Below are 25,790 nucleotides of genomic sequence, written 5' to 3'. Positions count from 1 at the left end.
TACAGAAATTTTAAGGCAGTGTGGTATAGTGGGAGGAACATTGGCTTAGGAGCTACTGACAAACATTGGACAAGTCTCTTGACCTCTCCAGACCTGCTTTCCTATAAAATGAGAAAATTGGAATAAAATGCTTCTGATCTAAAATTCTTTGTCTTTATTAAGAAATATCACTTGAGCACCTGCTCATAAGATTTCTAAAGAATAGAAGCATCCCAAGATGCTGAAACAGAGAAAGGCAGGGCATCTACTGTTGTCAAGAATAATGATATTATTAATAATAATATTAGCAACTGCAATAACAATTTCATCCTTAGCCAAAGCAATTTACTCTTTCCGCTTTAAATAACGTATCTGTGATGAGAGAAATTTACATTTTCTTGAGAGTAATTTTTGCAAAAGAGTTTGTGCAGGAAGTCTGAGTGTGGGTGTTTTGGCTCATTTTCTCAAAAGTGTGTCTTGTCTGGCTGTGAGCATTGGGCAGTCACATAGCCTCCAATTCTGGTAGCCCAGATGGGACCAGAATAGAATGAAATAGAATCTGATTCAAACTAAAAAAAAAGGACTTCCTAAAAATCTAAGTGGTTAAAAAAATCAATTTCCATTTCTATTGTGCTTTATAATAATACATTCAACTATAATTATTCCTGTTGTATGATTAGGGAAACTGAGGCCCAGAAAGAAGTGACTCACTTAAGCTACTTCTAGTCAGAGCTGAGATTTGAACCAAGATTTCTGGAATCCAAATGCATTGCTCTTTCAACTTTCCACACTGACTCTTTACAAAAAGAAAAGGCTACCTTGAGGGGTGTAGCATTAGAGCAGTTCAAGCAGGGGTTGGATGACCAAAGGTACTAGAGAGGATCAGATTATAGGATCTCTCAGATTTTTTTCTCTGAGAACTTCTGTGATCTCCTGATACCAAAAAAGCCTCATGGGTAAATTTATGCAACAGGATTGGCTGAGGCTACATTTTCTACTAACTAACTGTACTGTACTACTAACATACTAACTGTATGTGCCCCCATATCCAGGGGAGAGTCTGAGCAGTAACTCAGGTAATATAAAGAAGTCAGGATCTCCTCCCTCTGCTTTTCCTTCTCCCAGGTTGCTCCTTACCTCAGGCTTATTAAAGGAATAGAGCATTAATCAGAATCTAGAAATACCTTTTCAGATTGCAAGATGAGCTAACGCCAACAAAGAGAATTTGAAAAAAATCAATGTGAATTTCTGCCCTTGAGTCCAAAATAATTACTTATAGGATTGGGAAGAGATGGTTTAACATTGATTTGTGTTTAAATAAATAAATAAATAAATGAATAAATGAATAAATAAATAAATAAATAGACTACTGAAGGTGAAGAGGTGGAAGGAAGTAGTACTAAATGAAAATTTTGGTATAAGTGTGGTATCCCCAGGCCCACCACTCCTGAAGTAGTCCAGAACCCAGTATATCTTAGAAACAGTTATAATTAGATGCACCACTATTCTTTTGGGGCTGTATCAAACTACATTATAGGGCCAAACAAGAGAAAGAAAATCCCAATTTAAAGACTCTGTGGAGACATATGAGAGTTGTAGCAAAAGGGGGCTGGATGGGACAAGGGAAGGCCAAAAGTCAGAAAAGCTATATTCTCTCAGACAGATTTGCTCTCTTAGTAATTCTTACTTCTCTTCTCTCTCTCTCTTAGGTTATAACCTTGGAAGGCTGGGTTGACATCATGTATTATGTCATGGATGCACATTCTTTTTATAATTTTATATATTTTATATTACTAATAATCGTAAGTATGAATTGTGACTATGTCCTCTGATATCAAACATGCTATTCAAACACCCCAGCCCAGTGGCAAGTTCAGGCCTTAAAACCATGAGTCCCATTGGGCCAAGACTTGAAATTGTTCCAAGAACCCACAAGAGGCAACAGGAACCTGGCTCCCAATAGGAACCAAGGCATTACTTGGTAAGATAGAGGTAGAAAACCTCTGCCAAGTGTCAGATAGACGCAACCCTTCCACAGTGATATTGCTGTGACCACTTCAACCTGAAAAATGACAAAACTATCCCCTTACTTGTTCTCTTAAGCATATTGTAATTTTCTCACACAAAAATAGAACCTCTACAGTCCTAAGGATAAAGGATAAGGATACGTTAAAGAGCTATAAGCAGCAGTTAACATTTCAAATGGTGGCCATAGCAAGTGATAACACTGAAGTAAACAACGGGGTATTGAGCAGTCAGGGAGTGAGTCCCTAGTGTCTCAGATCACTATGAACATTCCTGTATCTTCCTCTGCTTAAGTATACCTTTTGCTTTCTTGCCATTATCCTCTCCCCCATATCTGTTCATCATCTACTTCCTTATTCCTCAAGATAGAATGGAATGGGGGGATTATGATGTCAGTTTCATTTGGGGAATAACCATTCATAAACTAGTTCTTAATTTTAAAATCAAATGAAATCTTATATATATCTTCCTTCTTGAAAACAAATTATGAATTTGGTAGCTTTTAAAAAATTTTTTCACTCTGCTGTTGATTGATTTTCTCTTAGTGAGTTAGTAATCTTCATTTTTCAAAAGGGTTACTTGGCTAAGTTACCAAAAGGCAGATTTGTGCTTGATGTAACCAAAAGAACTCCCTAGCAATTAAAACTATCTAAAAGTGAGTTGGGACTCATTGGAAGGTAATGGTATTGGTAATATATATAGATATAGATATAGATATAGATATAGATATAGATAGATAGATACATATATATATGTATGTGTGTGTGTGTATTTATAAAATAAATAAATAAAAGGTAAAGGTAATTGATATGTTCTTCAAAGGCCAGACAATCACTTGTCAGTTATGCTTCAGAGTGGATTTTTGTTTCGTTTTGGGTTGTACTCAGTAGTGGTTAACATCCCTTTCCAGTTCTGAAGTTCTATGAATTTTAATTTAATTGAACAAGCATTTACTGAGCTCTCTCCTCTTCCTGCCAAATCACCTCTACTCCTATGTTCCCATCCAGTCCCTAACCTGAAGATGCAGATCAAGACCCTGACCTTAGGGAAGTTAAATACTTGAGGTGGGCAGACAGAAAAGGAACAAATCTGGGCCTTGCCCTCTAGGAGCTCATACCTGGAGGGGAGCCAGCACTCACATATAAGATGGTGAGCCAACAGTCAATAATCAAGTGCTGAATGGTGTAATTCAGCTTCCAAGGCTAAAGAAGCCTAGAGGAGGAAGAGAATGTGAGGCATTGAGTAGTCACGGATGCCTCCTGTAGGAGTTAAGTTTTAAATCATATTAAGGATTTGGAAGACAGCCTGGAGAAAACCAGTGAAAAATCCAGAGGTAAAAAGTCCAAGAGAGAATAGAAATGTCTACCTAAAATGATACATGGGCTGGACAATGTAATAAATCACTAGTACCTGGATGGAGAGAGCCCTTGGTCCTAGAGAGGAGAATGCCTCATGTCATTGTTATGCCTTAGGAACCCCTCTTTCAGGAAGTCTTCCCCAACTTTTCTTGCCCATTATTTATCTTCTTCTTTTCTATATTCCCATAATACTTAGGGTCTAAACCAAAGTTATCAAACTTGTAGTCTGGATCAAATTAATTGAGAAATGTTTTAATAAATGAATAAAAATGCAACACAACAGCAATAATGTTAATATGTGGCTTTCTAAGTCAATATGCTGTTGCAAAGATGTGTTTCTATTTGAATCTTTCACCACTGGTCTGGGCCATTTACTTGGAACTTAAGGTATTGTAATAGCAATAAATCACGTTGATTGGATGTAGAGCTTGAAGATATCTTAGAACAAAGAATGTTTGAGCTGGAAGGGACTCTATAGATCACCTGGTCCAACCTCTCCCTTTATAGATGGGGAAACTGAGGCAAAGAAAGGGGAAGTTACTTGTTCAAGATTACATAGGTAATAAATAGTTGAATTGGGATTCTGATTCCAAATTCAGTGCTCTTATCATAAAGCCATGTTTCCATTGTTCTTCATGTCTTCATTATTCTTTTCTACAGTACTTGTTTTTTAAGGTAACAACAGCTATTTTAAACAACTCTATCATGCTAGACTTCACCAATGTTATCTTCAGTAGGGATATCAGAAAATAAAACTGGATCACCCAAACCATCCTCTGAGGGCACTTGATCAGGGGACATCACTTTCTCTTTCCTTTCTTCTACAAACGCTTTGTGGAAAAGTGCTAAATTTGGAGTCAGACACAATTGACTTCATAGCCAGCCTCATATACTCACCTAATTTTGTGACGGGGGACAATTCATTCAAATTCTCTCATCATTGTGTTTTTTTGTTTTTGTTTTTGTTTTTGTCTGTAAATGATTATAGTAATAGCACCTACCCCATACTGGATTTTTGAGAATGAAGTCTCTTTTTGTCGTTGTCTCCCTAATAATGTAATCAAAAAGAGAGGGCTTTCCACATGGGGAGATTTCAGTGCACAAATATTTTACCAAATATTTCCATTGTGGGGTAGCTAGGTGGCCCAGTAGATAGAGCATTAGCCCTGAAGTCAGAAGGACCTGAGACACTTAACACCGACACTTAACACCTCCCTAGCTGTGTGACCTCCTTAGCTGTGCAAGTCACTTAGCCCCAATTGCCTCAGAAAAATAGATAGATAGATAGATAGATAGATAGATAGATAGATAGATAGATAGATAGATAGATAGCTATTCCCATTGTATCTAGGCCTGTACTCAGTCCAGAGAAACAGGAAAAATAAACTATGATCCTTCCCCTTAATGAATCTACAGTCCAATGGGGAATAGGATTGAGGGCAATGGGATAAAAAAAATCACTATACACACATATACAAATCTCTATAATACAAAAGAGGTACAACCAATGTTATGGGAGATCCCAGAAAGGGAGAGATAGGTTATTCCTTCATGGGATGAATTGGTTCGGCTTCCTGGAAGAGATGACATTTAAGATGAACTTTGAAGCCCACGTTCTTGAGACTGTAAGTTTAGTGCTAGAAGGTACATCAGAGGTCATCTAAGTCTATACTTTCATTTTACAAGTGAGGAAACTGAGGTATCCAATTTTAGTGTAGTGTAATAAATAGAAAGAGCACTGTAGAACCAGAGGATCTGAGTTTTCATTTTAAGCCTCCCTTTCCCTCTACGGGTTCATTTTCTTTTTTATACAATGAGGCAGTTGGGCTGCCACAGAGGTAGTCAGCACTAATGTGCATTGGACTGACTCCTTCTTTCTCTCCTTTTGTGGGCAGGTGGGCTCTTTCTTCATGATAAACCTGTGCCTGGTGGTGATTGCCACACAATTCTCAGAAACAAAGCAGCGGGAGAACCAGTTGATGCAGGAGCAACGGGCTCGCTACCTCTCCAATGACAGCACCATTGCCAGCTTCTCCGAACCAGGCAGCTGCTATGAGGAGCTCCTCAAATACATTGGCCACATCTTCCGAAAAGTGAAGCGTCGGACCCTGAGGCTGTATGCCACTTGGCAGAAGAAACGTCGGGAGAAGGTCAACCCCAACGGTGCCCTCCACGGACAGGGGGTCGGGCGCCGTGGCCGCAAACGGGTCCCTTCCATCCACCACCTGATTCACCACCATCACCACCACCACCATCATCACTACCACATCAGCAACGGGAGCCCTAGGGGCCCCTGCGGTAGCCCCGAGGTCCGCGGGGATGTGGAGCCCAGAGGGGGGAAGCCTGGCACCCGGCTCATGCTGCCGCCTCCCCCGTCCCCAGGCCCACAGGGACTCCCATCCCCACCTCATGATGCTGAGTCAGTTCACAGCATCTACCATGCCGATTGCCACGTGGAAGCCCCACAAGATCAGGGTGGCCGAGTGTCCCGGGCTGCTGCAGGGCTCAAACTGGCCACTGGACTTGGTAGCATGAACTACCCCACCATCCTGCCTTCAGCTTCAGGGGGCAAGGGTAGTTTGGCTCTGGGTCCTGTGGGGAAGAAGGGCAGTGGGCCGCCTGTCCCGGTAGTGAACAACAGCTCTGTGAGTTTGAGTGCTGACGCCTATGGGAAGCTGCAACACTTGGTTGGGGAACATGGTAAGGAAAGGGGGGATGCCTTCAGCTCTGGGAATTCAGGGCATATGGAGGAGAGCCCAGAGCTGGGAGATTATAGGATCATAGGTTCATCCATTTAGAGCTGGAAGGCACCTTGGTGGTCATCAAATCCAGCCCTCTCATTTTACAGATGAGGAAACTGAGTCTTTATTATTTCTGATCCAAAGTGACACAGGTAGTAGGTGGCAGAGATCTGGTTCAAATATAAATCTCCTAACATTTTAACATTCTTTTTATTGTTTCACAATATCCCTGTAATGTCTTTCCAATAATGAGTTGGGGGAACTGGGTCATAGTCATTTCTGCTTCTCACTCACTATTTTCCCCTCTGTGGGCCTTAGTTTTCTCATCTGTCAAATAGGGATCATTCAGTGAGTCGATAAACATTTATTAAGTGCCAGGAGTCATACCAGTCACTAGAGGTACAAAGGAAAAATATAGTGCTTCCAGCTCTCAAGGAGTTGTCATTCTAAAAAGGGGCTGGGGTAGGAGGGAGACTCAGTGCAACATATATCCAACTAAGAGTGTTTGAATTCTGGCTCTGCCCTTTGTTACTGCCAGACCTTGGTCCAAACCACTTTGATCTTCTGGGATTTGTTTTTTCTCATCTGGAAAAGAAAGTTTGAACCAAAAGTCCCTTTCTAGCTCCAAATCTAGGAAGGAGACATGAAAAACTGAAGGAGTGAGAACTAATAAATAGATGAGAATGGGGACTAAGGGGTAAAGAGATGGGAAGGATAGAGGATAACAATTCCTGCCCTATCTCAATGAGTTATCAGTGATGGATGAGGTAGAACAAGGATAGAAGCAATTTACACCATCACCCTTCCAACTTTAGGTCACCAAGCCCCTATCTTTGTTGTTGTTGTTGAATTATTTCAGTCATGTCTGACTCTTTATGAGCCTACTTGGAGTTTTTTTGGCAAGATACTGAAATGGTTTGCCATTTCCTTCTCCAGCTCATTTTACAGATGAGGAAACTGAGGCAAACAGCGTTAAGTGACTTGCCCAGGATTACACAGCTAATGTCTGAGATGAGATTTGAACTCCGGAAGATGAGTTGTTCTGATTCCAAGCCAGGCACTCTATGCACTATGGCACCACCTAGCTGCCCCATCTTCACAAAAACTTTTTTCTTCCCTATTCCTGAGAGAAGCTTTGTAGTGTTACATTCTAGTGTCTCTTTGATCTGTGCCTGATCTCAACCTCTCAATGATAAGAAATCTTACAGGTTTCATCTTATAATTAAGAGATGTGTCTAAATATCAAGAAGTCAAAAAGCTTTATTAAATGCTTCCTTTACTGCATTTCAGAGAGACTCTCTAAGGTCCCTTCTAAGCTTGTAAAGTTCATGAATCTCTGATCCTACAATCTGTATTCTCCCTGGAGAAAGAGTCCTTTATTAGGACTAAGGAGAAATGGCCTTCCTGGAATGATGATGCCATATTTGGGACAAATTCCTCTGAGGGAGGAGAACAGTTCAGTATAAGGAAAAAGTGCATTCAATTTCCTCTATACCTGACCCAATGGTTTCTATAGAATAGATACTTAATAATGTTTATACAACTGAATTATTGAATAAAATACTGGGTAGGGAGGCAGGAAATCTGAATACAGCCCCAACTTTGCCAATGATTTTCCGAATAACCTTGGACAAGTAACTGTTCTGTGCTTCAGTTTCCTTAGTCATAAAATGATGTGATTAGATTTGATAGACTCTAAGGGTTTCTCTAACATCCTTAAGTAAATCTGGGGTCATTTTGATCCCATTCTGCTCAGAGGTAGGGGATTAGGTTTGATGACCTTGCAAGATCATTTCCTATGGGAAGATGATGTAATTTTAATACTATTCTACTCCTGAGAATCAAGCTCCGATATTTATTTGCTATGAGACATTGGGCAATGAGATCCTTTCTGAATTCTCATCTACTAAGAACAAATGGTGTCCAAGGACCCATCCATCTTTAAGAATTGTATGATTCTAAGAATGCATGATTTGCCTAAGAGTTAGGTAGATGACTATAATTTTTATAACTAGGAAGTGTGCCAAACATTTTTTTCAGGCTTGCAATGTATAGGTCAACCTCTTCCCATGATCATGGAGATCATTTGTCTTAGAAGGATTTTGAAGATCAATGAATTCAACTGAGTTATTTCAGAGATAAGAAAATTTAAAGACCTGATGGATCAAGTCAGCTCAAATTCCTATGGCTAAAAAAGTAATAGGACTGGGCTTTAAATACAAGTTCTCAGGCTTCTAATTCAGTGTTCTTTCCACTATACCCTAACTACCACTAAATGAGTGTGTGACCTATATTCACAGTAGGGTATAAGAAGTGATAGAGGAAGTTGAGGATCAAGAGGCTTTGGGATCAGGGAGAATACCAAAGAGTGTTGGGCATCCATTTGGTCATCCTCAGTTCCCCCTCTGGAACATGAAAACCCTGGGAGATAACAAGGCTTTAGGACTCCCTAGTCCTAGAACTGAGAGGAAAAGATGAAAAACCACCAAAAATGAGAGAGACCCAGGGGAGGAGGAGGAGGCATTGTCCAGCCAGGAAACAGAACAGAAATAAACAAGAACACAATGTTCCCAAGGCTAGAGGGCTGGACTCAGGGACAGCCGACCCAGGTGTTTATTTTCGGTTGAGTTGGTAGCAGATGGAGGGAAAGGAAGCAAGGTCAGAGTGGAGAGTGCTGAAGAATGGTGCCCAGCATGTAGAGAAGCCTCCAGAGACTTTGGCTGAATTGAATTGGATTAGAATCTCTTAATCAAAAAATCCTAGAGTGAAAAATGAACCTTTAAGACCATATGTCCCAGCCACCCCCCTCCATTTCACAAGACTCATAGAGAATTGAATTGTTCAAGGTCTCACAGAAAGTCAGTGGCCAGGGCAGCATTAAAACATCCACCTTCTTGTTTCTTCTTGAAATACAGTCACCTCTTCAACCAACTGGGCAAACCATTATCCAGACTCTCAGTCATACAAAATCCTTTTCAGAAATTAGTATCTACCTCATTTTATAAATGAACCACTTGAGGTCATGTCCCTAGAACACAGATTCTACCTTTGAACAAGGGGTTAATTACTCCTGCCCTATCTGTCTCATAGAATTGTTCCTCTTCTCCATTGGACATGATTGACATGGCCCTTTATATGCACAGGAATTGTCCTCTCTGCTCATTGCTGGGGCTTGAGGACAACTCAGTTCTACCCTCAATAGTATGGCCCAGGGAAACATCACAATTTGTGGAGTCAATTAAATCTGCCTTTGTCCTTAAATAAATCACTTACTCCTAGGGGCAGCTAGTTGGTGCAGTGGATAGAGCACCAGCCCTGAAGTTAGGAGGACATGAGTTCAATTTTGGTCTCAGACACTTAACACTTTCTAGCTGAGGACCCTGGGCAAGTCACTTAACCCCAATTGCCTCAGCAAAAATAATAATAAATGAAAAATGAAAAAATCACGCCTTCCAAGCTTCCGTTTCCTCATCTTTAAGATGAAGATATTAAACTGCCTCAAATGCATCAAACTCTGATGCAAAATTCCCAAGTACTGCCCAAACTAGATTAAAATTCTTTGGGAAATGTTTAACAAAAATAAATTAAAATATAAAACATGGATAATATGAATCTGTGGTTTTCTAAATCAATGTGAGGCAGTTTCTATTTGAGTTTATCACCACTGAATTAGATGGTTTCCAAGGGTTCTTCCAGCTCTAAACCCCATGATTCTAGACCACGAATATCCACTGCAGAATGGAACTTCTACCTCTCTGTGAGCTGTGGGATGGGCCAGGCCATAAACAGAACCACCATGGTTACCAAACCCACTTCGAGGGGTATGAATGCCTGGACATGGCTGTATGTGGGTTATTGCAAAGCCCTGACCCCAGCCCTGCTTTTCTCTCCATAGGTCTCTGCAGGGCTCCCAGTAGGCTGTCAGGCCTGAACGTGCCCTGCTCCCTGCCCAGTCCCCAAGCAGCCATGCTGACATGTGAACTGCAGAATTGTCCCTACTGTGCCAACATCTTGGAGGATCCTGAGTTTGAGCTGAGTGAGCTGGAGAGCTATGACTCCGACACCAATGGTGTTTATGAGTTCACACAAGACCTGCGGCATGGAGACCACCGAGACCCCATCCAACAGCCCCAGCAGGCCCCACCACAGAGTGGGTCCAGACGGCGGGGAGGGGTCCCCAGGAAGAAGGCAGGGGACCGCAGTGGGGTGGCCTGTCTCTGGGCAGCCTTTGGGAACAAACTCAAGCGGATTGTGGAAAGCAAGTACTTCAACCGAGGTATCATGATCGCCATCCTGATCAACACCCTCAGCATGGGCATAGAACACCATGAGCAGGTAAGGCTGGCATCATCTGTTTCAGGCATTGTGAGCAAAGGCTGGAGGGGGTCCACTGCCTAGGGATCCCAGGCTGGAAACAGAGCATCAGTACAGCAGCTCCTCTGAGATCCGAGGTCTTTTTCCTACTCCATCCCCTGGGCCACATAGAAAACCATCTTACAAAAGAAATATGTTTGAACAATAGTGAGTCTTCAATTGGTGGTATTTTATGTTTACAAAGCATTTTTCCATAATACTCCTGTGAGATAAGCATAATAAATATTAGTAATCCCAGTTTACAGATGAGGAAATTGTAGGAAAGGAACTTGTCCATAATCATATAGCTATTTCAACTGGTCTCTCTGACCCTCAAATATCTTTGGACTCCCTGGGCTATTTAAGCCTAGAAGTTGGGGATTGGATAAGGATGAAGACTTTGGACCAGAAGCATCTTTGGCTCTGAGGGCATCAAAGGAAGCAAAGAGTTGGGATCCAAACCTGCATGTGGACTTTGTTTTCTTCTTCAACTATCTTATCCCCCTTTTCCTTCCAGGAAAAATATAGGGATTCACGGCAAACACTGTGCTCAGGAAAAATTGGCTGGAGTGTCCCTTGGGCTTTCTGTTTCAGGAAGTTGATCTTAGAGACATGGGACAAGACAGGGAGGAATCTCACATTCCTTAATTGCATTGGGATTGCTCTTGGGACTCCCATTATCCACTGCCTTCACCTTGTTTATTTCTATAGATAAAACACAACCGCTCTTGTCACTAGAGACAGTCATTTGTTCCCTGAGAACCTAGATTGAGATAAAAAGTGAGGTCTTGGAGACATCAGAAAATAGATGTATCCAAGAGGGATTCAGGCTTCCATACCAACACTGGTTAAGGGAATTAGTAACTTGGAACTTGGAAAAAACAAGAGGCTCCCTGTTTTCAGGTGTCTAAAAGGTTGTCACATGGAAAAGGGTCTGCTTTCTTTTGTGTGGACCCTGAGGACAAAATTGGGATCAAAGAAAAGACGTTAAGAGGAAGAATTTCAGTTCAACAAAAGTCACAACTTATTAACAGTCAGAGCAATTCAACAAAGGAATAGGTTCACCCTGCTTGAGTGAAGGTCAGAGGACCATTTGTCATGAATTGTGTAAAGGAAATACCCAAATGCGCCCTTTACTGCTAAGGCTCTTTCCAGCTCTGAGAGTCTGTGATTCTTGAGTTTTCTCCTGAATTACCTGCCTAGTCCATTTTTTATTTCCTAAGAAAGTATTCTTAGCCTAGAATTCCAGTCTTAGGGCTTGACTGTAGCTAAGAAAAATAGCCTCAAATCCCAAGAACTTGCCTATTATGAGAATAAAGCTCTGGGCCTGAGTCAAGATTTTAGAGGTCTAGCCCTGATCTTCCCATCTTTCACTGAGTGTGACCTTGGTATTTCCCTTGCTTGTTCCAGGCTTCCATTTCCTCCCCTGTACAATGACAAGTCGGGAATAATTTTTTAAATCCAAGTTCTAAATCTATGATTCTTTGAGGGAATATTATATCTGCTCTACAAGTATAAGATGAGGGATGAGAAGGAAACACAATCAGAAAAAGATCTCATAGTTTTAGTGAATTGCAAGTTCCATATGAATCAGCAGCTCAATATGAGGCAACTAGGTGATACAGTGGTTAGAGCACTGAGTCTGGAGTTAGGAAAACCAAATTTCATAGGGCCTGGAGTTAGGAAAACCAAAGTTCACATTTTGTATTAGACACTTGTGACCTTATACAAGGCAATTCATCTCTGCCTGCCTCAGTTGACTTATTTGCATAATGAAAATACTAACAGCTTCTACCTCCCGGAGTTGTTATAAGGATCAAATGAGATAATATTTGTAAAGCACTTAGCACAATGCCTGAAACATAGTAGGTGCTATATAAATGCTTAGTCTCTTCCTCTTTCTTCAATGTGATGCAGCAATCCAAAAAGTCATTGAGATCTTCAACATTGCTTATAGGAATCAGGAGACACTGACTCCTCTGTACTCTGTGTGGGTCAGAAAACCCTAAATTCCTTTCAGTTCTGGATGTCACATTGATAATGTAGAGAAAGTCCAGGAGGGCCTTTAGGAATGTGAATAGTCTTGAATCTATGTCAGCCAAGAATGGGTTGAAGAAAAGGGAGATGCTTTTAGACTGGAAAAAGAAGGCTTGAGGAACCTGATAACTAAAACTTTTGAAAGGCTATCATGTGAATCAGGAAATAAACTCATTGGGCTTGTTCCCCCTGGAAGGCATAACTAGGAGCAATGGGTTGAAATCTCAAAGATGCAAATTTAGGTTTAAAGTCAGGAAAAAATTTACCATGGATTTTTTCAGTCCTTTCTGACTCATCATGATTCCATTTGGGGTTTTCTTGGCAGAGATGCTAGAGTGGTTTTACCATTTCCTTCTCCAACTCATTTTATAGATGAGGAAACTGAGGCAAAGAGAGTTAAGTCACTTCCTCAGAGTCACACAGCTATTAAATGTCTGAGGCCAGATTTTAACTCAGGAAGATGAGTTTTCTTGACTTGAGGCCCTTGCTTGTTCCAGGCTTCCATTTCCTCCCCTGTACAATGACAAGTTGGGCTGAATAATTTTTTTTTAAATCCGAGTTCTAAATCTATGATTCTTTGAGGGAATCTGTTTTACAAGTATAAGATTGGGGGATGAGAAGGATATGTGATCAGAAAATGTATTATCCACTGCAACAGCCAGCTGTCCTAAGGATTACCTTGGTAATAATCAAAATAATTACCCATTACCATGGATTAGAGTCGACTAGAAGTTGAGTGGATTGCCTGGTGAGGTAGCAAATTTCCTTCCACTAAAGTCCTTCAGTCAGAAGCTAGATAGCTACTTATTGGGTTGGTTGTAATGGGTCTTCCTTGGGGTTTGGGTTGAACTTCATGGTCATTAAAGTTCCTTCCAATACAAAAATTCTACAGAATTGATTCTTCTTCTGTGTGCTTAACAATGTTGGAGTTCCTCCCCCTTCAGATCTACCACCATCTCAGATGCTGAAGGTCTAAGTGGAGTCCTTCAGTAGTACACAGAAGGAAGGGGGACTGTTCAAGAGAGGGAGACTGGAGAGCAAGGCCTACTATTTAGATCAGTCTTGGGAAACAATGAAACAATAGTCCACAAGCCCAGGACAGAATGTTCTCTGAACTGGTCAATTGGCTCTCAGCTAATGGTGGGTTGAGTAGAGACAATGGGAGTGATGAGTCACTTAGACAGCCATTGTACTAGGAGTTCCTTACTCAAAAAAATTTCTAGGGAGATGAAGGGAAAAAGAATATTGACTCATTCATTTCCCCCACAAAATCCTGAACTTCCTTCAGCTACAAATTATGTCCTCCCTTCCAAGGAAGCTGTTTCCCCAGATAAACTGAAAATCTCTGTATGTTGAGGTGGAGGAGAAAGACACAACTAAAGACTGAGCCAAAGGAGAGAATGTTTCACCCCAAACAGCTCAGTTGTGAGCAACATGATCCAGAAAGAAGGTATGATGTTCTAGAGAAAAGATCCAGGTCCAGGAGTCAGGACACCTAGGTTCTAGCCCTGTCACTAACTTGATATGTTATCTTGAATAATCACTTCATTTCTTCTTCATCTCAGTTTTCCCCTTCTGCAAAATGGAATGAACAGTTCTCTCATAGATTATTTAGGTGAATAAATAGGATTTATTTATTTTTAACTAGGATTTTTAATAGAATTTATTAGTATTCATTTAGTTTTCAAAATGATGAAAGTCAGTCAATAAGTCTTCATGTAGATTATCCCTCGCCACCATGCCCTAACTTGTGTACAAGGTCCCCAGTCCTATACAATACTGTGGAAAGCAGATAAGAGAAGGGGCACCCAAGCAATAAGTTTGAGTCTATAGACTATGGCCTATAAAGAGATAAAAAATGAGGAGAAATGAATCCTGACTTTGAGAAGCTCACGATTTGAATACATTGAGTCTAGTCAGTGATTTCTGGTGTTGAAAGTAAATAATGAAATAGGAAAGGAGTGAGATGATGGAGCATAACAGGGGAAAATGCTCTGAAAGAAGGAAAAAGAGAAGGAGGAGGAGGAGGAGGAGGAGGAGGAGGAGGAGGAGGAGGAGGAGGAGGAGAAGGAGAAGAAGAAAAGAAGAAGAAGAAGAAGAAGAAGAAGAAGAAGAAGAAGAAGAAGAAGAAGAAGAAGAAGAAGAAGAAGAAGAAGAAGAAGAAGAAGAAGAAGAAGAAGAAGAAGAAGAAGAAGAAGAAGAAGAAGAAGACAATGACACTTTAGAACTGGCAGGAGTTTGGCTTGATTGGCTAGTTCTGCACCCTCACCCATCCACTGTGCAAAGATTCATGGACCTACATGGCAAGGATCCACCTTGCCCTATAAATAAGTCCTGGGCAAATATTTTGAAAGAAAATTATCATAAAATTATAGACTCGCAATAGGGTTGAAACAGACTTGTAAAGTTGAATTAATTTAATCCATCCCCTGTTTTAGAGATGAGAAAATGAGGTGCAGAGATGGGCATAATTTACCTAAGGGTTTAGGGCAAGGCCATTTCTAGATCCTTGGCTTATTCTGAGCCCTCTTCTATTTCATCCTCACACTAAGGCTGACTCAAAACAAGCTCATGACACGGTATGTCTATAAACCAAGCACAGTCCTGGAGCAAGAAGGGAAGATCAGCTAGATCATCCCCTAACTTTGAGCAGGTCCAAATCTCAGCCATGCCAGATAAAAGAGACTTAGAATGGGAAACAATGGAGATGTCTAAGCCCATCTTGTGGTGTTTTGTATAGGAAGGAAGGAACTCAGTCCTCCTTTCTATCAGCACTCCAGGCTAACAATCCTCAGTTTTACCAATGCAGCCCAATCTCAAAGTCTTGTTCTGATAGCGCAAGCAATTAACTAATTTCGCTGTACCAATGTTCCCCCTTGTGGTCAAATGGAGTTATTGCAGCCTCCAGACAACAACATTCATTCATTAGCGCCTGGTAAAGGAAATTTGGCAGAGACCATCATCCCCATTTCAGAGAGGAGCAAACTGAGGCCAACAGAGATATAGTGACTTACTCAAACGTAGAAATCAAGTTACTATTAGAGCCAGAACTAGAACAGAGGTCTTACTACTCTATACCACCTTACTCTGCCTCTCAGTGGGTGATACTTGAGACTTGGGCAGAAGCTGAGTTATCGTACATGCCCACATATCCACTCCCAACCTTTCCCTAACCCATGAGCTTATTACAGTGTAGAATTAATGTGACACCTTAGCAGGGAAATAGCTGATCTGTATTCAAATCCAGCTTGTAACTTGCAACCTGTGTATGACAGAGGTTCCTCCACCACTAAATTTATTATCTTAAGACTTAAAAAATGTTTGTGACCTTGAGTCAGTTATATAGCCAGTTGGGCGCCTCAGTTTCCTTATTTGTACAGTGATCAGAAAGATGCCCTCTAAGATTCTGTCCAGCTCTAAATCTATGATGCTATAAACCCTAGGTTGTGTAGCTCTTATATACAGGTGAACTTCACTTTAATGATAATTAATAGCTTACATTTATATAGTGCTTACCCTATATCAGGCATTGTACTAAGTAATTTACAAGTATCATTTCACTTAGTCTTTATAACAACTCAATGCAATAACCTCACAACACAAAGGCAGGTTTTCTTATTATCTCCATTTTATAGATGAAGCAAATAGAGATTAAGTGACTTGCTCAGTCACACAACTAGTAGGTAGGTCTTTGAGGCCAGATTTGAACTCAAGTGTTTCTACTGCCCACTGCCACTTAGCTTTAAACCAACCCATTATATTAACATCTAGGTCCTCATATGATAATTTGATATTAGTCTCAGATAACAGCCATCTCTATAACTGTTCCGTTTCATCACTCCACTTTAAGCTTTCCCATATACTTTTCCCTTGCCCTCACTCTACAACCCCTTCATTTTGCTGCTCACCTGTTATTTCAATGAGTAATGGGGAGGGACTCTTGGTGTGGAAACTCCCTTCAACAATACACTGGACAGCTTAATCTTTAATTAGATGCTTAGTGAGATGCTTGGTGTCACCAAGAGTTTAAATGACTGTTAAATCAAGTGATTTAGTGTCAGAGGTCACACAGCTACTAATTATTATAAACAAGACTCACCTTCACCTCTTCCTGCTTTCAAAGTAAGTCTTTTATTTATTACACCACCATGTCTCTTACAGTGCACCCATGAGGCTTGCCTGTGAATTACATTCCCATGAAGCTTTCCATTAGAGGTCATTCAGTCCAACTCACTCTTTTTATAAAGGAGGAAATTGAGTCCCAGGAAGCTTGATTATGCATCCAATAAGTGTCTAAGGGAGGGCTTGCACTCAAATCATCCTGACCCCAAGGGCTGCACTGTATCACCTTTCCACTCACAAGTTTCTCTTCCTGATCCCTTCTTTTTTGAAATTCATTGCATGAATTCAGAATGACTACTTGATGGTTAATTATGCTGCCTTGGCTTTAATTTCTGAGTTGTTCATTTTCTGTTTACTTACATGGTGATGCTAATCTTTCCCTTGCTTATGATTAAGAGTAGTACTTTCTTCTTTGACCCCAACCCACCCATGTATAATACTGGGAAAGAGGAAGGGAGAAAAGGAAGGAAAAGGGGAGGGAAGGAAAAAAGGAAGAAGGAAAGGAAGGGGAAAAGGAAGAGAGGAAGGGAGGAAAGAAAGAAGGTAGGGGAAAAAAGAAAGAAAGAAAGAAAGAAAGAAAGAAAGAAAGAAAGAAAGAAAGAAAGAAAGAAAGAAAGAAAGAAAGAAAGAAAGAAAGAAAGAAAGAAAGAAAGAAAGAAAGAAAGAAAGAAAGAAAGAAAGAAAGAAAGAAAGAAAGAAAGAAAGAAAGAAAGAAAGAAAGAAAGAAAGAAAGAAAGAAAGAAAGAAAGAAAGAAAGAAAGAAAGAAAGAAAGAAAGAAAGATGAAGGAGAGAGGAAAGAAGGGAGGGAGAAAAAAGAAAAGGAAGGAAGGAAGGGAAGAAGGGAAGGAGGGAAGGAAGGAACAAAAGAAGGAAAGAAAGAAGGGAAGGAGGGAGGGAGGGAAGGAAAAGAAGGAAGGGAGGAAGAGAGGGAGAAGGGAAGAAGATAAGGGAGAGGGAGGTTGGGACAGACAATCTGGGTTGCCCTAAGACTCACAGAAGTGGTGTTAAATTTCAGTTTGATAAGATCCAGAAGACCTTAGAGATCATAACTACCAAAAAACTTACTACCCTACCCATTATTACATTACTACTCATTATTACATTCAACACTAGGTCAGAACATGCGGCCCATGCCGAAAAGCTGCGACAAAAGTGATGTGTAGAAAGGCCAAAATTATTCCACTATGGTTTGACATGTAATCTGTGATGTAGGTTTCAGAGAATGGAAGCCAATATGGTTGAAACTCTTGGGAGCTCCCAGGCATATGCTTACTGTGACCATCAGGTAATCTGACATTGGGTCTGAGAGGTCAGTATTCCTGTAAGGATATCCCTGCTTCCTCAGGATGGCCCAGCAAGCCAGGGTCTGCGCTCTGTGAGGTTTCAGGTCACAGTTGTTAGCCACATAGTGAGCAACACTGGCCCTAAACCCTTTGGGATGGAACCAGATCTGAATCAGAGCCTAGACTAGAGAAGAGGCCTTCACTTGCTAATAAAGGGAATGGAGTTTCTGTGGAATCTAAGGCCATCTTCTGAGTCAAATGTCCTCTCAGGGCAGATGTATGGGCTTGAGTGACCCAGTTCTGTCGTCCCACTGTATTAGAAAAAAAAATGCTAATTAGAAGGTTGTGGGGCATTGTTCATTCAAGGAGCCAGGGCATTCGTTTCAAAGGTAAATTGTCTGCATCCGAGCAGACTCTGATTTCTGTTCTCTGCTTGACTCCAATCTGATCGGGGAAGGCAAAAGAAACATAGGCAATGGTGATCCTGAAATGTATTATTCCCAGCAAACAGCCCTAAATTGGAGGCTCTCGGCTGGACATTTTTCACAGCTGACAACTGTTCTGTGTGTCCGGCCCCAGGCGGGAGGCCTGTGAATAGTTCTTTTGTGTAGCCAACAGGCCCCGTACAGTGATTGTTTCCAGAGCAACTGAGTCACAGCGGGTCTGTAGGACAGAGGGCACGGCCTATTCCCAGACCTTGTTCTCCAGGAAGCCCGGAGAAGAAAAATAAGAGAAAGAACAGGGGTATGAACTTAAGCAACCAGGATAATAAGCTGTATCCCTCATGCCTGGATTCAATACAAAATCAGGCAGCAAGCCACTCTTTTTTTTTTTGGGGGGGGGGGGCGGGAAGAGGATGCTGGACAGAGGAGGAGATGAAAACATTAATCTGTGCCGGCATCTAAAGACTGTCCTGTTAAAAGTTTCAACTCATCAGCTCACTCTAGTCATTTCTATTAAGTCCGTTGCTTTCTAAAATAATCAGGCTTTCCAAAGTGCATCCCCAAATCCAGTGTCTTATTTGAGCCTCATAGTATCCCAGGGTAGGATATTTTACTAGCTGTGTGACTTTGGCCAAGTCTCTGTTTAACTCAGTTTTCTCATCTATAAAATGAAGAGAATAATACCATTTATCTCTCAGGTTAATTGTAAGGATTAAATGAGATAATCATGTAGTGTTTAGCACATGTCTGATATATAATATTAGCTATTTGCTGGGTGACTGTGGTCAAATCGGTTCATCTTTTTTAAGACAGTTTCTTCATCTGCAAAATGGGGAAACTAGCATTTGCTCTCACCTACCTAGCAACATCGTTGCAAGGAAAGTCTAGGCAAGTCAATAAGAATTTTACTAAGTATCTATTACTTATGAGACACCTTGGTAGGGTGATACAAAAGGGGTAGGGATACAAAAAGAAACAAAAACAAAAAAGGTAAAATATAGCCCCTGCTCTCAAAAAGCTCACAATGTAACAAGTGAGGCAACATGTAAATAACTATCTACAAACAAGAAATTGATGGGATACGTTGGGATTAATTTCAAATACTAGATACTAAGATCAAGGAGGAGTAGAAAGAGCTTCCTGCAGAAAACTGAGACTTGAAGGAAGCCAGGAATGGACAGCAAAGAGAGAGAATTACAGGAAAGGGGAACAGGTAATGACTATGTCCAGAATTAGGAATTACTTACTTGAGGAACAGAGAGATTGCTTTATAAGTCATAAAATATTGTAGATACCTAGTATCTCATAATGAATACTAAGCCTTGTCAATATTGGCTACTAAAGTGGGAAGGACCATCTGTAACCTTCAATAATGGCTGTGCTTTCTGAGTTCTTGGATCTGCTTTTGAATATCTTTTTCTCTCTCTATTTCCAAGCTCTCAAAAGTAACCTCTCATTTTCACTATATCTGCCTCTAGCAGCTCTGTAGCTGGCTTTTTCATTTATAGTAGACTAGAAAATTAGATCTTCAAACTGGTTAGGATTTTATTTAAAATTAGTGTTAATAATACAAAGGGAGGATCTTAAGAATCACAGTTTATCACAGGCTTTCTGTTCCTAATGTTGATGATCAGAAGTAGTTTTTTAGGCAGGAAAAGAAGAGACTTCTTTTTGGATTCTGCATAAAAGAACATTTAAGTAGGTAATTTCCAGATGGCCAGGGTGTTGATTGATTGATGGATAGATAGATAAATAAAAATTTATTCAGCACATTTCAAATACCAGGCACTGTTTTAAGTAATGGCAATATAAATGCAAACAAAAAGATAGTCTCTACCCTCAAAAAGAACAGACATAAAAAGGTAAGGGAGTAGGGGAATAAAAGGAACTAAGAGTGCTAGTAAGTAGGTAAAAATTTCCAAATACTCAAGAATGGAACCAAGGGAGAAGTGAGTATAGATAGCCTGGACACTTGAGGAAATAGTGTTCCCAGAAATGAACTCACCAATCAAAGGAGAAGGCCAAAGAGGTGAAAGCATCTCAAAAATGAGATGCTTGACAAGGAAGTAGAAAATGTTGGTAATAGGAAATCAATCATCAGACCACCTATAAAACTTATAGATTTTCACACTCACATGCAGTCTAGAGGGTCCTATTCTGAAAACTATTGGAGTGGATCAAGTAACAAATTATTTTGCTGGCCCACTCTCTAGAGAGTCATTCTGGTTTTGCCTAGGTCTATGTGACTAAGCAGCTGCATGGGCCCTGTGAGAGGAGTGAGGTAGGAAATCCAAATAGTTAGAAGTTGGTAATGGGGGGGGGGGGGAAGAAAATCAAAAAGGCACAAGACAGAGCAGGGGCAGTGCCAGTCTCACAGGTCATAACCTAGATTTAAGAATCCAGGCTTGACATCAGAACATGTATGTGTTATTGTTGTTTGTTGTTCATTTATTTTCCAATTGCCTCTGACCATTTGTGATCCTATTTGGGGTTTTCCTGGCAAAGATACTGGTGTGGTTTGCTATTTCCTTATTTAACTCATTTTACAGATGAGAAAACTGAGGCAACCAACGTTAAGTGACTTGCCCAGGATCACACTGCTAGGAAGTGTCTGAGGCTATATTTGAATTCAGGAAGGAAGGTGTTCCTTACTACAGGCCAAACACTCTCTCTGTCCATTGTGCCACCTAGTATTTGTCATAAATTCAACTTGAGGGCATAGTGTGAAAGTAAATACACTGAGGTTAGCATTATCACTAACTTTCCACATAACCTCAAGGAAGTCATTATCACCCCTGAGCCCCATTTTTCACCTTTGTAAAATTAGGTAATTTCTAAAGTTTTTTATGTTCTGACATTCTAAAATTCTATGATTCTCTTATCTTTAAAAAAATTCCACTTTGCATTAGTAGGGAGGGAGAATCATCTTGGCTAACAAACTCTTAATAATAAGGACATCCATTCCTTTCCCAGACATCATCAAAGCTCAGAAGTAGATATAACTCCATCCTAATTCTTCCTTGACTGTAAAAAGTGCTCTTATAAAACACTGTTCTATTAAGATTTCATTTTTAAAGGCTTTCAAGAATGTCCCCATCCTGGTAATAGATACTGTTCCATATCAGAGAGCCTGGAGGGATCTTGTAAGTCATACAACTCACAGTTTCTGAAGCTAAAATCAGCTTGGAGTCTGTCTGTGTTGATAATGTACATAGAAACAGAGAACATCAAAGCCAGGAGGGACCTTGACATCAGCTCATCCAATTTTTGCATTTTACTAAAGAGGAAAATCAAGACTCTGAAATGTGTGGATTTGGGGTCAAGAACATGGATCCAAAACCTGGAATTGCCCTTTCTGGACACTGACCATCTTTGGACTACAGCCTCCTTATCTGTTACTTGAGGAAGGGAAGGTTCAAAAGATGGCCTTTAAGATCAGGTTCCTTATACCTCTAAATGTGAATATGTGTGAGAAGGAAGATCATTTGTCCCATATCATACTAAAAACTTGTGTCAGAGCTTGAACTAAATTCCAAATTTAGGGATCCTAGCTCCTAGTTCAAAGTTCTTTTTATAACATCAAAAAGCCTGTTTTTTCCAGCAATTGGGATTTGAAAAGAGGGAGAAATGATGGAAGGGGAGCATTGATAGAGATACTCCTAGACCCTTAGAAATAAAGAGAAATCCAAATGAGGAATCAGGAGGGAGATGGTCTTGTCAAGAGATATTACAAGCCAGGTTAATCTGGATTTGGATCTTGTATAGGACAGGGAAGTGATAGTCTAGGTGATCCAGGTAATGATTGCCTTGCATTGGCTGGTAGAGACTGGAGAAAACTATCATCGAGAGGATACACATTCACTACCTCAGCAGAAATGGATTTCCTGAACTATGGATCCTAAATTTGTTTTTAACAGGAGTATTGATTCCTTTGCCTTTGGCTTAACAAGTGTTTCAAAGCCTTCTAGGAGATTTCTTCAACTTGGAAAGCAATTGAGGAAAAAATTAACTCTTGTTTTATCCTTATAGTTGAAGTTAACTGCACTCCAGGTCTGTCCCTGCTTGGAGGCAGGGCTTCCTTCCTCTTTATCTCAAGAAGACTCAGTCTTTATACACCCAGGAGAAACAATTCAAACTACTAAATGGGACAAGCTGTGTTAACAACACCACCTGCTCCACCTCCTCTCAGTCCCAATCTCTGTGAGTGTATGTGTGAAACTCAGATGCCTCCAGCAAGGGAAGCACAAAATATCTGAGCTATCACCCATTATGCATGTCTGTGATCTCAGGAAGTGAGTTTTTTAAGGGGCAGGTGAGACTTCTGAACTGAGAATTTTGGGAAAGGTCATTAAAAAGAAGCATTGTTCATCACCATACTCCCAGGCAGCTAGAATAAAAGTCTCAGTGGTCTATGACCCCTCCCTCATGCCTCATTTTCAAGGCTAGAACATTCACAAAATTCTCTCATTTTTTTTTCAAATCATCTGTTACCCATCCTCTCCTCTCCCCAACGATGGGCCCCACTTTATTCAACCCTCACCTTCTCATACCTATTATAAGCTCTTAGCTGGTTTCTCTGCTTCTGACCCCTTCCCTGACCAGTCCAGCCTTAACACACTGGCAGATTAGTATTCCTATTGCATAGATCTTAAACTATGGCAGTCCCCTACTCAAAAACATTCAGGGACTTCCCTTTATCTACACCTGTTGTTTGCCACTCTAGATTCCAAAGCTTTCCAAACTCTTTTAAATACAGGTTGGAATAGGATCCTCTCCAGGCCTAGCTTTTACATGATTAGAGAACACTTGAGGTCAGATTTATGAAATCTCTCTGGAGAAGTCTATTTCTGCATGCTTTCTAGCTTGATTTCTAGTCCTGAGAATTCTGGATAAACAGAGCTGGTTTGGAAAAGATCCCAGCTCAAGAACAGGACATAAATAATGAAATCCTCATAATTACTCATTATAGTCTAGTGGATTACAGTAGTTTCTGGAGAAGACAGAAACCTGACCTCTATCCTTAGTTCACCCTACTAATGGCCATCTTTGTATACTCACATAGTGTGCCCTGAAGGATGGAGAATTTGCCTTAGGATCTAGAGTGTCCATGTGCCATTGAACTTTAAAAATAGCTTCTGGTGCCAACGAATGCGCACACCATCAGTGTTCATCCACAGAACAAGAATACTCTGGGATTTCCAGATGAAATGAATAACTTTACTGTATCATAGAACCAGAGGATACACAGCTAAAGGAGATATTTTAGTTCATTTAATCCAACCCATGATTTTACAAAGGAAGAAACTAAAGAAGAGACTGAGAAAACTTACCAAAAGTGCTTTGCTCACCATTGGGCTCACATTGAGCTCAATATCATTGCCCTCTGTCTTTGAAGAGCCTTGGATTGAACTCTTTTAGGATCAATATTGGAGCATATCAAGCCATCAGAGCTTATGGGGAGCTCTAACTGAAGAAGGTTAAATTCAATTTAATTTGGATGCAATCAAAGAAACTGGGTTTGAATCTCAACTCCGCTACTTTATGTCTGTATCACTTTGGTATAAAAATACTTATCTGTAAAATTGATGGAGTTGAAGTAGGTAGACCTCCAAGACCCATTCTAACCTCTGAGTCTGTGGTACTAACCATTGATGGCCTTCTGTGGATCAACCTAGTCAATGGTTAGGGACTTACATAGATTCTTAGAGCATAGAAAACACAACTCACCTACACCTTTTTCCCAGAGACTGTTTGACAAGTACCTGGAAGCATTATGGTTGGTATTTTGAAGCCTATACTCTAAGAATATAAGTGAGTAATGAGGACCATTGAGATATCTGGCTGCTTGTGGTATCTCTGGCATTAACTTCAAGCAAATCACTCCCCTGCTCTGAGTCTGAATTTTCCCCTATAGAAAATCAGGAAATTGAACCCATAAGATTTTCAATAGTGAGCCATATGGTCAAAAATCCATGTGGGAAGGTCACATGAATTTAATTACATGATTAATTACACTCACTTTCAATTAATCCAATAATAACTCATGTCATCTAGCATCAGCTTGCTTGTTTTTGTATGGTAGTTAATTAACTAAAAAGTTTCTACTAAAAATTTTGGATGGGGTATAGTCTGGGTCAAACAGGATAAAGTTGGGGTCCATTCATTCATTCATTTATTCAACAAATATAAGTACTTGCTAGAAGTAGTGTGAGACAGTAGGGGGTAGTGCTAACTGGAGTAGCAAGAACTGGATTTGAATCTTTCTTCTTATACTTACTATATGGTCCTGGAGCAAGTCTTCACTCCCTATTTGGTTTCCTCATCTGCAAGATGAGGGGCTTGGATTAGATGGCTGGCCTCTGAGATCTTTTCCAGCTCTAGATCAAAGATTCTCTAATCAAATGAGATAATACTCTCTTTTTTAAAAAGCAAAACTTATTTAGCACAATGCCTGGTACAAAGAAGATCCTTAAAAATGTTTATTCCTTTCCCTGTGGTCCAAGAGTCCCCTCTCATCCCAGGGAGTCAATTTGTATGACAAAGTTAAGTAAAAAGAGAAAGAGAAATTGTTTAGAAAAACTGACCAATGAGGTAACCTTCTACATGATCATTGTGTGCCTTTATTCTTGGGAAGTAGCTTCCTTCCTAGAGATGAGCTTGACTACAGGATGGAATAGAGAAGAGGAAGAGAAGAGCCAATACAGCTCTTAGGGAGTTTTTCTCTATTTTAGGAGACATGCTCACCGGAGAAACAATCAAAGGATAGCAAGAGACTGGATGAATAAGGGAGAGATTGTGGTGCAGATGAGAAGGGCCATCAAAGGCTTAGCTGAGCTTAGCATAGTTTTTTCTCATATAGTGTATGCTTAAATGCTTTTTCATTCAGTCATTTGAGGAAGGAAAGAAGGAAGAAAGGAAGAAAATTTTAATTTCTACTATGTGCTAGGCATTGTGCTAAGTACATTATAAATATTATCTCATTTGGTTCATAATGGACACCTATCCCATTGGACCTTTTGGCTCTTGGTTGCTCTTAGGGCAACAACGGGACCCACTGTCTTTTGTACTCCCTAGCCTGAAGAGCTGACCAATGCCTTGGAGATCAGCAACATCGTCTTCACCAGCATGTTTGCCCTGGAGATGCTGCTGAAGCTGTTGGCCTTTGGGCTTCTGGGCTACATCAGGAATCCTTACAATATCTTTGATGGTATCATCGTTGTTATCAGGTGATTATCCATATGATTGGGGAATGGGGCAAGAGATGAGAATGCCATGAAGTTGAGGAAGATTCCAGGAGTATCTGAATCCAATGGTGCCTCTTTGGACATCAAGAAGTATAGCTCTAAGTACTTAGAGTGGCTTCAATGCCTGAATCTGTGACATCCTCCAATCCTCAGTATAAAACTTTATTCTGGTCACCAGATCTTTCCTCTTCCTTTGAAACAGGT

At 40.5% G+C, this 25,790-nt stretch overlaps 1 protein-coding gene across 1 annotated transcript in view; it reads left to right on the top strand.

Annotated features, from left to right (window-relative positions):
* The window catches only part of CACNA1H (calcium voltage-gated channel subunit alpha1 H), a 383,111-nt gene that overhangs the window by 286,535 nt on the left and 70,786 nt on the right, over positions 1-25,790 (top strand). The window contains 4 exon segments of the mRNA XM_074279700.1: positions 1,689-1,781; positions 5,258-6,062; positions 9,999-10,438; positions 25,417-25,568. Coding sequence (XP_074135801.1) covers positions 1,689-1,781; positions 5,258-6,062; positions 9,999-10,438; positions 25,417-25,568 — 1,490 coding nt within the window.

Source organism: Sminthopsis crassicaudata, chromosome 1 (genome assembly GCF_048593235.1).
Source record: "Sminthopsis crassicaudata isolate SCR6 chromosome 1, ASM4859323v1, whole genome shotgun sequence".
Taxonomy (NCBI): domain Eukaryota; kingdom Metazoa; phylum Chordata; class Mammalia; order Dasyuromorphia; family Dasyuridae; genus Sminthopsis; species Sminthopsis crassicaudata.
This window is presented reverse-complemented; position numbering and strand designations above follow the sequence as displayed.